This window comes from Ptychodera flava, chromosome 12 (genome assembly GCF_041260155.1).
Source record: "Ptychodera flava strain L36383 chromosome 12, AS_Pfla_20210202, whole genome shotgun sequence".
Classification (NCBI taxonomy): Eukaryota; Metazoa; Hemichordata; class Enteropneusta; family Ptychoderidae; genus Ptychodera; species Ptychodera flava.
Window position 1 is genome coordinate 25,397,336 of NC_091939.1, and position 14,964 is coordinate 25,412,299.

General features: G+C 36.6%; 2 protein-coding genes and 1 long non-coding RNA gene across 3 annotated transcripts in view; 1 reads left to right on the forward strand and 2 right to left on the reverse strand.

Annotated features, from left to right (window-relative positions):
• LOC139145500 (tryptophan decarboxylase-like) overlaps positions 1 to 14,964 on the forward strand; it is a 42,143-nt gene that overhangs the window by 6,293 nt on the left and 20,886 nt on the right. The gene's annotated exons all lie outside the window — the stretch shown is intronic.
• On the reverse strand, positions 1,151 to 10,575 carry LOC139146121 (uncharacterized). The gene is made up of 4 exons (XR_011555087.1): positions 10,415 to 10,575; positions 3,121 to 3,184; positions 1,923 to 2,054; positions 1,151 to 1,393 (listed from the first exon to the last, which is right to left on the reverse strand). It is a non-coding gene; the product is annotated as an uncharacterized lncRNA (long non-coding RNA).
• LOC139146120 (uncharacterized) lies at positions 4,999 to 6,951 on the reverse strand. Its single transcript, XM_070717551.1, has 5 exons — positions 6,687 to 6,951; positions 6,288 to 6,557; positions 5,897 to 6,152; positions 5,455 to 5,646; positions 4,999 to 5,293 (listed from the first exon to the last, which is right to left on the reverse strand). The coding sequence occupies exons 1-5, from the start codon at positions 6,813 to 6,815 to the stop codon at positions 5,160 to 5,162; spliced, it is 981 nt and encodes a 326-aa protein (XP_070573652.1). The 5' UTR covers positions 6,816 to 6,951; the 3' UTR covers positions 4,999 to 5,159.

Below are 14,964 nucleotides of genomic sequence, written 5' to 3' on the forward strand. Positions count from 1 at the left end.
TTTGGCCTTTGAAACAACGGCTGCATATACAATAGGGATATAGCTCACACCGCATGAATGAAAGACATACCTCTACCAGATGTAAACTGATGACTCACGCGGTTTACAACAGGTTCATTATAGTACGCTTTACAGACCATCAGATATCTGTCAGATTTATTATATGTTGCAGATTTGACCAACTTTCGCACAGTACTTTAGGAGTTAAACCACTAATTACAAATTTCCATTTAATATGCAAATGAGCTTTTATTAACTTGTCACTGCTCAATGCTTCTCAGTGCATTTAAATATCTATCAAATCAACATCTGTACACATTTCATCTAATGTAATGTTGTTATTTTGGAGTTATATCACTAATTTAAAAAGTTCATTAGATATGCAAATGAAACCTTTATTAAATTGACACTGCTCAGTGCTTCACGCGACAACTAGATATTTATCAGAGCAATACCTGTCGCTGCTCTATGCTTCTCAGTGCAATTAGATATCTATCACATCAACATCTGTAGCACATTTCATCAGATTTGGTGACATAATTTCAGAGTTATATCACTAATTACAAGGTTCATTAAATATGCAAATGAACCCTAAATAAATTTTACTTTACTAAATGCATCAGAAAACAGTCAGATGTCGGCCAGATCAGTATCGGCAGCAGATATCATCAAATTTAGAGCGGTTACTTCGGAGTTATTTGACTAATTACAAAACTTCATTAAATATGTAAATGAGCTATTTAATAACTTGGCACTGCTCCATGCTCCATAGTACAATAAGGTATCTATCAGATCAATATTTGTAGCAGGCATCATCAAATTTGGTTCAGAAATTTCGGAGTTCTATCACTAATATAAAAAGTTCATTGAGTATGCAAATAAACAATTAATTGACATGATACTCACAGTATCATTATAATGTTGTGAGATTGTCATCGGTGAAAAGTTAAATGAAATTCTGTGCAGTATTTCTGTATGTCGACGCCGTCATTACTGTCTCCATAGGAAACCATTATATGAAAAAAAAAGATATTTTCTAACTTCAGCAATATGCAAGTCACTCTATATCTAGTCAGCTCTTGCCAATAGCATATGACTTGAGTCTTTCAGGTATTCTTGTTCGTGTGAACTGAGACAGACAGACTGAACAGACAGACATCGCTACCACAGTAGCTCACGTGTATGAACACGTGATTTAAAAAACTTCCACATGATGTTGGGAAAACTACACGAGTAGAGAGGTGAACATTGTTGTTGACGAGAGCTAGTACGTCCACGGACTAAGAGTTTCCAATGCGTGCGCTACGAATTCAGGAGTGTTTCTTCCTTTTCGCTGTGGTCCTTCCAAGTATGCCTTTACACGGGGTAACGACGCTATCTTTTCTTTGAAAGCCTAATATGTAAAAAAGAACGAAGCGCATGGCATGAATGTTAAAGCATCGGCACGGTGTGATATGCATTCGTAAACACTGAAATTTTTCATTACCAGTACACAGTTGATATTTGCAACGTTACATGGATATCACAAAGATTCATGACAACACTTACTCTGAAGGGGGAATAAATAGTAATCGGATGTGTTTGTTGTAGTTGTGCCGACGTATGGTTTAGCCACGATGACTTGTGTGGCAACATTGAATTAGTTGTGCGCAACTCCGTATCACATTCATGCTTCACAGTACTGTGAAGGATGAGTTTCAAGGAACCTCATTTATTCCACCTAACATTCTACAAGAAGTGCGCTAACATGCAGCATAAGGTACCTAACACTTCCTTATTACAGAAAAGCAAGTACATTGGGCACAACAGCAAACTAAAGTGAGTGGGTATCGAACCGACCGATTCTGTGATTGTTAGTCCTATTTCCTCGGATCTGCAGAACGATCCTACAACAGTGATAAGAAATTGCAAAAATTGCAAACCTTCAGTTTTGGAAAATCTTCCAGAGAGCCAGGACAGAACTAGTCGGTGTTCAGTAAAGCTTCGAACAATGTCAAATCAGCATAGGTCAGACCATCTCCCACGAGGTATCCTTTTGAGTTCTCGGACAAGACCTATACGTAAATAAATAAATAAATAAATAAATAAATAAATAAATAAATAAATAAATAAATAAATAAATAAATAATAAACAAATAAATAAATATAATATAATATAATATAATATAATATAATATTATAATAAAATATAATATAATATAATATAATATAATATAATATAATATAATATAATATAATATAAATAATATATACAGACATATATGTAGTATTATATATATATATATATATATATATATATATATATATATATATATATATATATATATATATATATATATATATATATATATATATAAGTATACAGATGTCCTCTTGGGAAAGTACAGTGCTCTATGTGGTACAAACATAAATTAATGTGCCCTAGGTCATTTATAGGATGTTCCATTACATTTGAAGGCTATTTCACAAATAAAAGGTTTAATTCATATCCTACACATGTTACATTGACAAAGGGGACGGTTGATGTAAACGCATTGAAAACGAAAATATATCAGTTAGGGGCGATATTTTTTAAGTCGGATAAAACCCTCGTACTCGGACTCTTCTTGTATATAAAGTCCATCCAAAGGATAAAATGTCTCGGCCTGCGGCCTCGACATTTTATCCTTTGGTTGGACTTTATATACCATAAGAGCCCGAGTACGAGGGCTTTATCCTATATATATATATATATATATATATATTATATATATATATATTATATATATATATATATATATATATATATATACGTACGTAACATTTGGTTAATGCCGCCTCATTTTCATCCGTCTAATTGCATATTATGGACGTGAGTTTTCCAATACGATGTCCAAAAGTGGCAAACATCATATAGTATAGTCAAAACGTATAAAAGCTAAGTATATCCTATAATTGTGAACACTGAATAAGGAGCATACAGTTGGCGCTGCGATGTCCCAGTATCATTCCTGATGTGTGGACTTTCGTGTCGTTTGCTAAATTCCGATGTTTATTGCGTCCTTCATATCATTCTCTGTTTCTTTCATAATTGTTCGTTTCAAGTGATAAATGATACACTCTCGGCTAGAAGACACCTACCTTTTCAAACACTGGCAAATATTTGGAAGGGCTTCGTTCTTTATTTTTCTGAAAACTCCATCGTCTGGCAAGAAGCCAATGGGAAAATATTTCGTCAGAAAATCTCTGGCGCCTTCATTCAAAATATCCCCCCTGGCAAACAGAGTGGAAAAGCAACTATCTTACACTGATAGGTACAGGTTAAAAAACTGATACTGTCCATCAAAATTGTGACTTTTCTACTTCCTAAGAATGGTATACCGTCAAGAATTTTGTAATATCAATTCAACCAACTCGAAAATAATTTATAGAATATAATACCTCAACCAAAAAGGTTTGTCGAATCACATAAAATATCACGGCGCTCTGCAATGATACTTTTAACTGTCTAGTGTCTTAAATCAAACCTGCAGCTACAGTTTCAGGCATCAGTGAAGATCATTTCAACCCTTCCACCAATAAAACGCGCACAAACCGTCAAATGGATCCTGAATTTTACTTCGTAAAATAAATGTTTGCACACTGACGAATCGGGACATCCGAAGATGATGACTTAATGTATTCATTCTGTACTATGAGCATGGCTTACATTTGATATATGCAACAAATTTACCGTGGCAGCTATGACCTTTACGTAAGTTTGGTACATACGCTTGCGATCTGAAGTTCTAAAACGGAAAAAATGGCTGCGTTGGTCTCAAAATCTCGGGGGTAAGCATGCAAAAGAGAATACAAACAAACGCCGTCGACAACAGTAAAGGGAGGTGTGAAAATGACTGTAATTGAACACTCATGGGACACTAAGGCGTAGTAATTCCCCAGTACCAAAAGGTGAAGTGGAAAGAGGTTTCTCTATATCAAAGCAGGGGATTCCCAAAGGCTGCCAGAATTACAGCGACTTTTTTTCTGACGCGCACGTGAAATATTTCAAAATAGTCGTGCAATTTGCGATGCTCTCGTTTCTGTTGCAGACTAATTCACCATATTTTCTAACACTTTATTTTATCTTCCTCCCTACTGTTATCACTGTATGTAAAATTTGTTGTCAATATGTAGTAATTGTTTATGTTTCGAGTTGTTTCGTCTATAACTTCTATTTAGCGTGACTACCTGTAGTCTATTTTTATGTTTCTCTCAGTGTTTTGACGAAAGGACAGCACTGTATTTCAGGTAAAGCATTTTCCCTAGGGTTAATAACAAGTTCAACATCGACTTAACTACAAAGTGCAGTTACTTACTTAAAAAGCCCTCTGTGGCCAAGCACAGCCTACAGTACGTGTCAAAAAAAAGGAAACGTATGTACGGTACGGTACGGTACGGTACGGTACTGATACTGTACAGTACGGTTTGGGTACGGTACGGTACGGATTTGATACGGTACAGTTCGGATTTGATACGGTACGGTTCGGATTTGGTACGGTACGGTACTGTACGGCACGGTACGGTCGGTACGGTACCGTTCAGTACGTGTGGTTTGATTGTGACATGTAAACTACTTTTACTCCTACGTACGGAACTGTGCGGAATTGTAAATTTACCAACATAACAAGAACCAAACGTACACTCTAAAGTTTGGCTGTACATCGTATACTGCATACGTCTTCGTCTTCATGTTTATTCAACATTGATAACTTATCAAACATACTTAATACCGACACTATTCAGACGTACATGTAGATGAACAATTATACATATTCAAATATATACACTACCATTATTTACAAAACAAGTAAAATGTTTATTTCCCAAATGCAATTAAATTAGAATAAAAATACATTTCATATCATTAATTGCGTTGATTACTAAAATGTTTATTTCATAAATGCGATATATTAAAATTAAATTAAAATACACTTCATGAATTAAGCAATTTATTTTTAAAATGTGAATAAATTCAAATCAAATACGTTTCATTTCACTAATTAAGTAATGGCTAGTAAACGGTTTATTTATAAATTCAAAATCAAAAATGCATATCATTTCATTAAGTAAGTGATAGCAAGCAATTTTTATATAGAAAGCAACTGAATTAAAATAAAAAATTAATACATTTCGTTTCATTACAACAAACGGTGGCGATCTTTCTGGCGTAACTGCTTGCAGCGCTGACCAAGTGCTTCTTTACATTTCTTCTCCCACACCTCTTCAAATTCTTCTGAACTAAGGATATCATAGTACTTGCGTCGAACAGCATCTGAAACAGAAAAAAATGAAATTTACACCGGTGTTATTGAAATGTGACGCAAAAACAGTTGATTGCGTGATTGCCGCGATCGTTTTTGTGGGGTGAAACGTATATTTCTCATCTATATTTTGTCATTATTTTATCACGGATACAAACGGACGTAAACTCACCTTTGATTGTCTTCAAGCCACTCGGACTCAACGCTTGGTAAGGCCCCTTTCCTGTTACTGTACTTCTTTTCAGGATGTCGGCTCCAAACACACATTCTTCAGCTAAACGTATGGTGAGTTGTCTTGGCCCGACGGTCTTCCCAAGGCAATCCCACTTGACATCACGGAGGATTTCTTCAATGGGTTTCAGTCCTGTGTAACAAAAATCAGATTAAAGTACACACATTTCAATTATTTTTGTACTTTTCCTTTTGAACAATTACCGATCACAAGTGCCCTTCGAAAATTTGAAATTGGTTTGGTAGAAAACACTTTTTAATGAGAAAAGGAGCGGTGAGCGAAAATTTCCTTTTTTTTTCTAAAAGACAAATAAAAATTTTAGAATTTTCTTCCTGGCATAACATACGATTTTTTAATATTTGCTAACTTAATGTTTGCTTACCTGTTGTGTTTTCTGTACTTGACAAAGATTCAAAGGTGGGCGGAACTTCTGCAACCGATGAAGCGTCAGATGTCCTCGTCGATACACTAACCATGACGTCTGGACGTGGCGCCGGTGGTGCTGTAACCATCTCTGGCCTAACATTCAACAAGGCTAAAATCTTGTCGACTTTAGCTTCTATGCGATCTAGTTGAATTTGCTGACGCTGGAAACACTCGCGGAGTCGGGGCGTCGGACTGGAATCATCAGGTGGTACCTAGATAACAACATACAAAATTTAAAAATGTTTAATATAAAGGTTAAGCTATACGAATACGGACGCGCACGCACGCGGTTCGAAAAGTTACATGTATACACCGACATGCGAAAACACACAAAAAATACTAATTACCATGTCCGATGTAACTGTGGCCGATCCTTCTATAGTTGTTCTCATCGCGTCGTAGAGTGTGGATATCGTATTCGGACTGATGAGTGGGCTGATGTCTTCACTTGCTGGTGATGCTGAATACGTTGGTAGTGTGGTTGGAGTTGCAGGAGTACTGCCGACGACTGGTAAAGCGCTGGAGAGTGGAGTAGCGGTGACACTTTGTGGTGGCTGTGTAGAAATACTTGTTATTGGTGAATCTGTCTCCTCCGATGACGAACCAAGTATTAAAATCTGAAAAATATAACCAACATTTGATGACTTGTTAAGAACGTGTGTCTGAAAACAATTACCATCACCGCAAAGGAACCAGTAAACAGTGAAAAATTATCAAACGCAGACTTCACCATATATTTTTCTTACCTTTCCTCTACGTGGATTATCGTCTTTTTTACTCGTCTCTTTCGGTAGTCTCTTCCTTTTCTTCTGTTGCGATTTGGCCAGCGATGCCAAACTAACATTCTCTTCGTCACTCCAGTCACTAGAACTCATGATGATAGATGTAGTCTTGTTGATAACGTGTAATCGTTACGACTTTCAAGAACAGAGTGACTCTCATCGCTTTGGCTGTCCCTATATACATTTTCGTGATCTTAATTATTCAAGAATTTCAATGCGATAAAATGGCTCTTTTCACTTCACTACTTTAATTATTCAAGATCTGATTCGTTGAATAAGTCTTTTGTTTTCGACGCTTTAATATGCCGGCCGATAAAATGTTCTCTGAATCTATTATTATTTTTCTTTTAAACATGATACATTGTTCATAACCTCTATCTGCAGTGAGCACCGCTTTCGTCAAAAAACAATACCAAATGTGCCGCCTTTCTATTGTTTGGAATAGGTGTAAATAAATCACTTGCAAACTTTGATCAATTTGGCTTGCCGTTGTTACCATGTCATTGGACTAAGCGTTTTATATGGTGAATAATACCACAGTTACCAGGATAGTTATTTTATGATTTGTAAGTTTTAGTTTGTTTTAATATCACGGGTAACGTCATTAAAAAACGGATATCAGAGAAAAACTCAATGCAGTTTATTTCATTATATCTGTGTGTGGATGTGTGTGTCTGTGTGTGTGTGTGCGCGCGCGATATATATACATGTATCGTTTGTTAAATTACCGTATTTGGCTTCTGATTAAAATGTGATACAACAAAGGTTTTCTATCTCTTATTGGTCTGTGAATAAAGTTTCGTTTATTTTATCAACATAGAAAATCTTAACGACTAAGTCCAAGCTGTCCAAACTTTATACCGAGCATACCAATGCATGGTTAAGCATGTACTGTTGCCGTGAACAGTTCGGGACCAGTTCTGTACACGTTCACCAGTTCTGTACAGTTCTATAGCGTACACTTACCGTATCGTAGAGTACATGTACCGTGCCGTAGTACGGTAGCTGGATGGTGTGGTAAATTTGTGTCGAATCATAATATGTCCGTGATTTTAATTATTCAAACTGCATGCATTCTCGCATACTTCTGGGAAAAACAAACGGGAACGTTTCAATTTATCGCAAAGTTGTCTACAGTGCGGCTAATAAAAATGTCTTTTTCCTTTAAACATTGGTTATTGTTCATAACCTCTATCTACAGTGTACACCGCCTTCGTCCAAAACAATACCAAATGTGCCGCCTTTCTATTGTTTTGGAGAGGTGTTAATAAATTCACTTCTTAAGCTTGACTTTGTTCAATTTGACTTTTCACTTCATTATGACCCTGGAGTAATATGGTGATTAATACTACGATTAACAGATCTCAAATCATTGCGCGCCGTTCGCGGGAAAATCACATCCTTCAGACAAGCATGACAAATCATTCAGGCCTGGGTACGCTGCTAACTACATTAAATTACATCGTTTTCCACGGACATTCACAACAATCGAATGTCGGATTACTGTAGAATTTGTCAAACTTCTCGACTTTACTGGAAACTTACGTTAATTACAAAACAGCGTAAAGTTTCATTGCATGTGGCGAGCGTGAAATGTAGTCAACAAATGCAATAACTTGTAAAACTTGTATATCGTCCGAAAAGCGATTGAATATAGGAACTTTGGAGTAATTTCAAACATGTAAACTGTATTACACAAACGACACATATCTTTCAGGTCGTCTTCTGGTCAAGGGTCGGATAGGGTGTGAATGTTGGCCCATGGGGCTATGTCAAATATCACCAGAATTTCGACAACCGTACCGTATCGTACCGTACCGTGTTGTACCGTGCAATACGTTAACATGAACGTGCATGTACCAGATCAGTACCCAAACCGTACCGAACCGTACCCGTACCGTACCGTACAGTACCTGTACCGTACCGTACCGTACTGTATCAGTATCCGTACCGTACATACGTTTCCTTTTTTTGGCACGTACTGTACATTCAAGATCTGCGTTAAATCTACAAACCCAGTCGCGTATTTTTTTTTCCGAATCTATAAAGAATATCTCTGTATTTTAAATCAGATTGAAAGCGTATGAAAGGCGGGCCTTGTCATCCGTGGGTCCACGACTTTTGAATTTCTGAATATGTTACATTGCACTGTGAACCACTTAAAGCACGAACATATACATTAGCATTGCTTATTGATTTTGGCCGGTTATGAATATTTGTGACTCAATCAACTGTAACGTTCGGATGACCTTTTTTGCAGTTAAACGGCTTCTTTTTCTACTCTAAAGGTCACGTAGAAACGCCCAGAGTTCAACTCGTCAGTAGCTTCGGTGTGAAATGTCAATTGTTATTGCTGTCAACTGAATGACACACAGGACTAGAGTTTACTTGCCAACACCGAAGGCATTGATTTGCGTCAACAAAAGTTGATAGTTTGCGTTCAGCATTCTTTATAGACAAAACGAAGAAAATGGGGGAACTTGTTACCTATCAAATGAAAATGAATATTACACATTGCAACGAAATGAAGTATTGACAATATTATTATGAAACGATTTTTTCTTCTGATACAATCAATTACAAATGTCAGAAATGTGCTCTAACTATACACACAGCCATATTTCCATAAAGAGTCATGCACCTAGAAGACATACAGAAAACAAGTGATCCCGACAACGCTATTCACGAGGGGCACTTTCTTGCAGTGTCTGGGATATATTTAGTCATCATGGTAGTGCCAGGTCAAATATTTGGCTCTCTCGCCCTTTTCCGGGTTAGACATTTAGGTACGGAATATTCCAATGGTTTCAATCTTCTACTTGGGTAGGACCCTGGATTAAAGCACATCAAGCCAGCTTGTTTTGGCTGCATCATGATATATTTAGTTTGTTTTAGAGCTGTGTCTTGTCAGGTCTGAAAGTAGCATACGTGTCTTTCTCATTAATTCGAAGTTCACACGTAACCGCGTCTCTGTCTGTCTGTCTGTCTGTCTGTCTGTCTGCACGAAACTTGAACGGCATAGGATTGGAATAAAATCTGATACATAAAACTGAAGATACAAAGATAATCATGTGAGAAGTGACAGCCATTTAGAAATTACTTGCCAGTCAATGATAATTATTAGTATGTACGTGCGACACACATATACATACATACATACATACATACATACATACATACATACATACATACATACATACATACATACATACATACATACATACATACATACATACATACATACATACAGACAGACAGACAGACAGACAGACAGACAGACATACATACATACATACATACATACATACAGACAGACAGACAGACAGACAGACAGACAGACAGACAGCAATCCATCCACCCCAACATACATATATTTTATTGATACTTTTCATTTTATAACACAGGATCTTGAAACATGTAAAAGGGAGCGTCAAGAATTATACGTAACACTTTGCGCAAGGTTGCGATAAAACACTGCCTGGCAGTTTCTCACTCTACCGCTGCCGTTCATTATGTTTATTCGGTTAATTTGGACCAAGTACGCCGAGTTGGTAAACCACAAGTAGACTGTCAAAATGTTTACTGCACTCAACTAGTTTTGACCTTAACACCACACTGCCATATCACATTATCATATCAGTTGACCCTTTCATTCTTCTCTGCAAAGCGTGAAGCCCTCCTAATATACTCACCTCAACCCCAGCAGCAGATAGTATTATACGAATAGACTCTGCAAGTCCTCTTCCATTGAAGTACGTCAAGTGTGCCTTGCTCGCCATATTGACAGTGAAAAAAGTGGAGATGACTTATGCCGTCCAATTGTATAACGCAGACAGGGATATCATGCGCTGCGCGACGGTGGGTCAATGCACCACAATGTGCATGCGTCGTTACATTGAGTATAGTTCGCCCAATGCATTCTTACTCCTTTATTGATGAATAACACAAGTGGAGGATTCACCAGAAGTTCAATTCGTGAAGTTGGGCAGTTAAAATTGATACTACGATCAACACAGCGCATTTGACGTACCAGATTGTGACAACTATCTGAACGGATGATGCATTCCATGGAATATGCAAAACTTTTCGTGTACATGTGCATGTATGTCGAGTGTTTGGCGGAAGGATAAATATGTAGGCCGTTCGTAGGACGACCTCTGCATCATAATTGCGGACTGAAGGCCGTATCCTTGTCCCTACGCTCTTGGGTGAAATGTGAGTTAGGCTGTGTTTAGTAGGACAAACACGAGAGGGAAATTGGAATATTTTCCAGCTCGACGACTGAATTGTTGCAGATCCTTCATCCCATTCCTTAAGACGTTTTAAGTCAATATCGGAAACGGAATGATAGATAGATTATATTTCAGTACTACTGGCCTCCGGCCAAACGGTTAAAAAGATAAGAGCAGAACATTAGATAATAATATTATGTATCGCTAGTTACTAACTGACAAAATAGATATACAATACATATATGGTATGAAAAAATGTTTAAACCGTATTTTATCTTTTCATTTTTATTGTTACTTTGTTTGTTTTTCTCTAGTACTGTATTGCGTTTTATGGTCCAGTCATTTTATGCCATAAAAGGGGCAAACCCACCACAAATTGCAACAGAATTTATTTTTTCACCATTCATCTCAGAAAAACTCATATAAAAACATATTAAAAGTCTTCCAAAATCCAAGGAGTGGAAAACCGCCTTATTTGCATAAATCCAAAATGGCCGCCCCGATATTATAGGTTCAACGCTTTTGGCCACTTACTGCCCAATATTGGCCCGATTTTGATATTTTTTTTAATTTCCATATACCTTGTACATTCCCTTCATATTTGAGACATGTTAACGATAATTCCATCGTTATTATTTTAAAAAATGGAACATAAGTCTGAATTTTACCGTAAAACAATAGTATTCTCACACACTATGTCTTGTAATCAATATTTGTTTCATTTTATACGATACAAATGTCTGTAATGTGAAATAAATAAATAAATAAATAAATAAATAAATAAATGTCTGTAATGTGATATAAATAAATAAATAAACAAACAAATAAATAAGTAAATAAACAGATAAATAAAAAAATTAATAAATAAATACATAAATAAGAAAGAAAGACAACAAAGACAAAATTATGCATCAGTTGTTGCTTCGTCTTTGGTAGTAAAGGGAAAGCAACTCCACACATCGTTCCTATTTGGGTTGTTTGCGTTTTGTGTATGATATTGTGTGTAATATAAGTGTAGATCATGTTTGGCTGTTTTATGTAAAATGTTGCTTAGCCATTGCGAGACGTATACGTAATCTAACGTGTCTCGTGTTAATCCGCACTGGAGCGGAGAGATTGCAGTGACACTACGATACTTTGGCGCTACGTTTCGAAAACAGAGTTTTCTGGGGTAAACACTTGGACATATGTTCGGATTAGAGAGAGACAGAAATGCGGGAGACAGCTTTGTGTTGTGTCTTAGTATGACCAAGTTCAAAGCCAAAAAAAGAAACACGGAAACAAGAATCATAGTATGACGAAAATAACGAAACGTCGCAATAGAACAAAATTGAGCACTGAATCAAACAATAATCTCAGATTCATTAAGAATCTATCGACACACAAACTCACCAACAGTGAAATCAACGTATTAGCAGAGGCTTAAAATTCATTCCCACACCAAATCGTCCTTACACAATCCACCTGTTAAGGGACATAAAAAATACATTCGGAAAATGAGACTCCGATATATCATGAGACACAAACAGACCGTACAACACCAATTCAAAATGAACTCGAAATGGATCCCACATACAACCTAGAACACAAAACTAGAAAATTATTTGGAAGCGACAACATTTGCTATTGTTAACACACCTATTCGAAATACAAAAAACAACATGACACGTGCAGAACAAATAGCGTTAAAAACGCTATCGAAAAACAAGAAGGTAACCATCAAACCGTTTGATAAACGACGGAGACAACAATTTTAAACAATGATGATTTACATAAGAGAATGCCAATGTCAACTTAATGATAAACAAACTACACAAAATTGGCAACAGATGACACAAAAAATACAATAGAAGACATACACAATCTCATAACAGAAATGTACAATGAAAAACAAATTGACCATCACACATATGAATATGGGAGTCCAGTCAATAAAAAAATAAGAGCACCACTTTCGTACCTTCTACCGAAAATACACAAAATGCCGCCACCAGGAGCTATGTTCGTAGGATGGCCAATCATAAACTGATGCTCCAGTCCAACATTTCACATATCAGAATTCATTGACCATTTTCTCAAACAAATCGTCAAGAAACAACCAACATACATCAAGAGACGACAGATTTTATACGGAAAATTGAGACAATCAAAGTTCCGGCCAAAGCGACACTAGTAACATTGGATGTAATTTCCATGTACACGAATACACCACATGATGAGACAATTGAATCAGTCGGCAGAGCATTAAATCAGGAAAGATCATCAAACAATTACATAATCAAGCAACCACCAATGAAACACATGATAGCTCTGCTAGAAATAATCTTAAAAAACAACACATTTGAATTCAACGATGAATTCTACTGGTAAATATGAGGATGCTCGATGGGGTCCCCGTCTTCTCCAGAAATAGCAGATATTGCATTTCACGAGACAGAAATGAGAATAATACAGAAACACAAACAACAATATCGACCTGGCTGAGGTTCAGGGACGATGTTTTTCTGATTTTCATCGGAACACAACACGAACTCAATGAATTCATATCAAACATCAACAAAATACATCCTACTTTCAAATTTTTGTTTGAAAGCTCCTCTCAAGAAATCACATATTTAGACCTGACTATCTACAAAGGTCTTCGATACAACAAAGAGAATATTCTCGACATCAAGAAACAAACAAAGCCAACAGATACATTCCAATTCTTACAAAGAAACTCATGCCATCCGGCAGCAACATTCAAAGGTCTGATGAAAGGTGAAACATTATGATACATCAGAACATCTGATTTTACACAGAAAGTCACAAAATTCAGTGAAAATTACAAGACCGACAAAACAAAACAAAAATGAAATAGAACGTATTATCAGAGAGACAGATCATAAAAGCAGAAAAAGACTGCTTGAACAACAAAAAGAAAGAAATAACGCCACCAACAATACAATAGTCTTTATAACAAAATATAGCCCGTACATAGAAACGACAAAAATCAAGCAAGCCCTGACAGAAAACTGGAGTGAACTTGAAAAGACGAAACACTAAAAAAACTGTTCCAAAACCCACCAATAATCGCATATAGAAGGGACAGAAATATAGGCGACACACCTTTCAGTGCCAGACTTCACAAAAACTACAATAGCTCAAACTCAGGTTCACACGAACCTACACAAACACAACGAGATCAAACAGTAGACATTTTAGCTTCCCTACTTGAACAACAAATCTAAGTGGAACAACATATTACCAAATAAAAACAATCAACCGTTCAACACGTCTCACCAATCAAAATTGAATTTTAAGCGACTGATGAAGAAAACTCTGTTTTCGAAACGTAGCGCCAAAGGATCGTACTGTCACTGCAATCTCTCCGCTCCAGTGCGGATCAACACAAGACACGTAGATTACGGGAACGTCTCGCCATGGCTAAGCAACATTTTACATAAAACAGCCAAACATGATATACACTTATATTGTACACAATATCATACACAAAACGCAAACAACCCGAATATGAACGATGTGTGGAGTTGTTTCCCTTTACTACCAATACTATTTAATTCCTGTGTGATCTGTACACCTTCCAGGAGACTTTAAACCCCATCTCCTTTGGCTCGGCTCTCCCGCACTGGCACACACCTGTCAATTCAGGCGCGGCTGTTTATCTACAATTTGGTGTAAAATAAACAGCATTTGGGAAACTGGTAATTTTACAATTCCAGCTAGTATTGAACCCCATTTTGAGTTTCACAACTGTGGTGACAACCAGTGTACCCTGGTAACACAATATCACAACACTAGATATAACTAGACTTCAAACCAGGTTAACTGTGTTTGATATGAATAAACCGCCCACTTTTTATAGGACGAATGTTCTAATAAATGCGTAAGTTCAGCCTGTGGCTTTTAATGTGAAATAGGGAATAGGTTATTGGCAAATTAACAACCAAAAACAAAATTGATACGTATTCAGTATTAGTTATACTGAGATTGCCTTCAATTTTATTTAT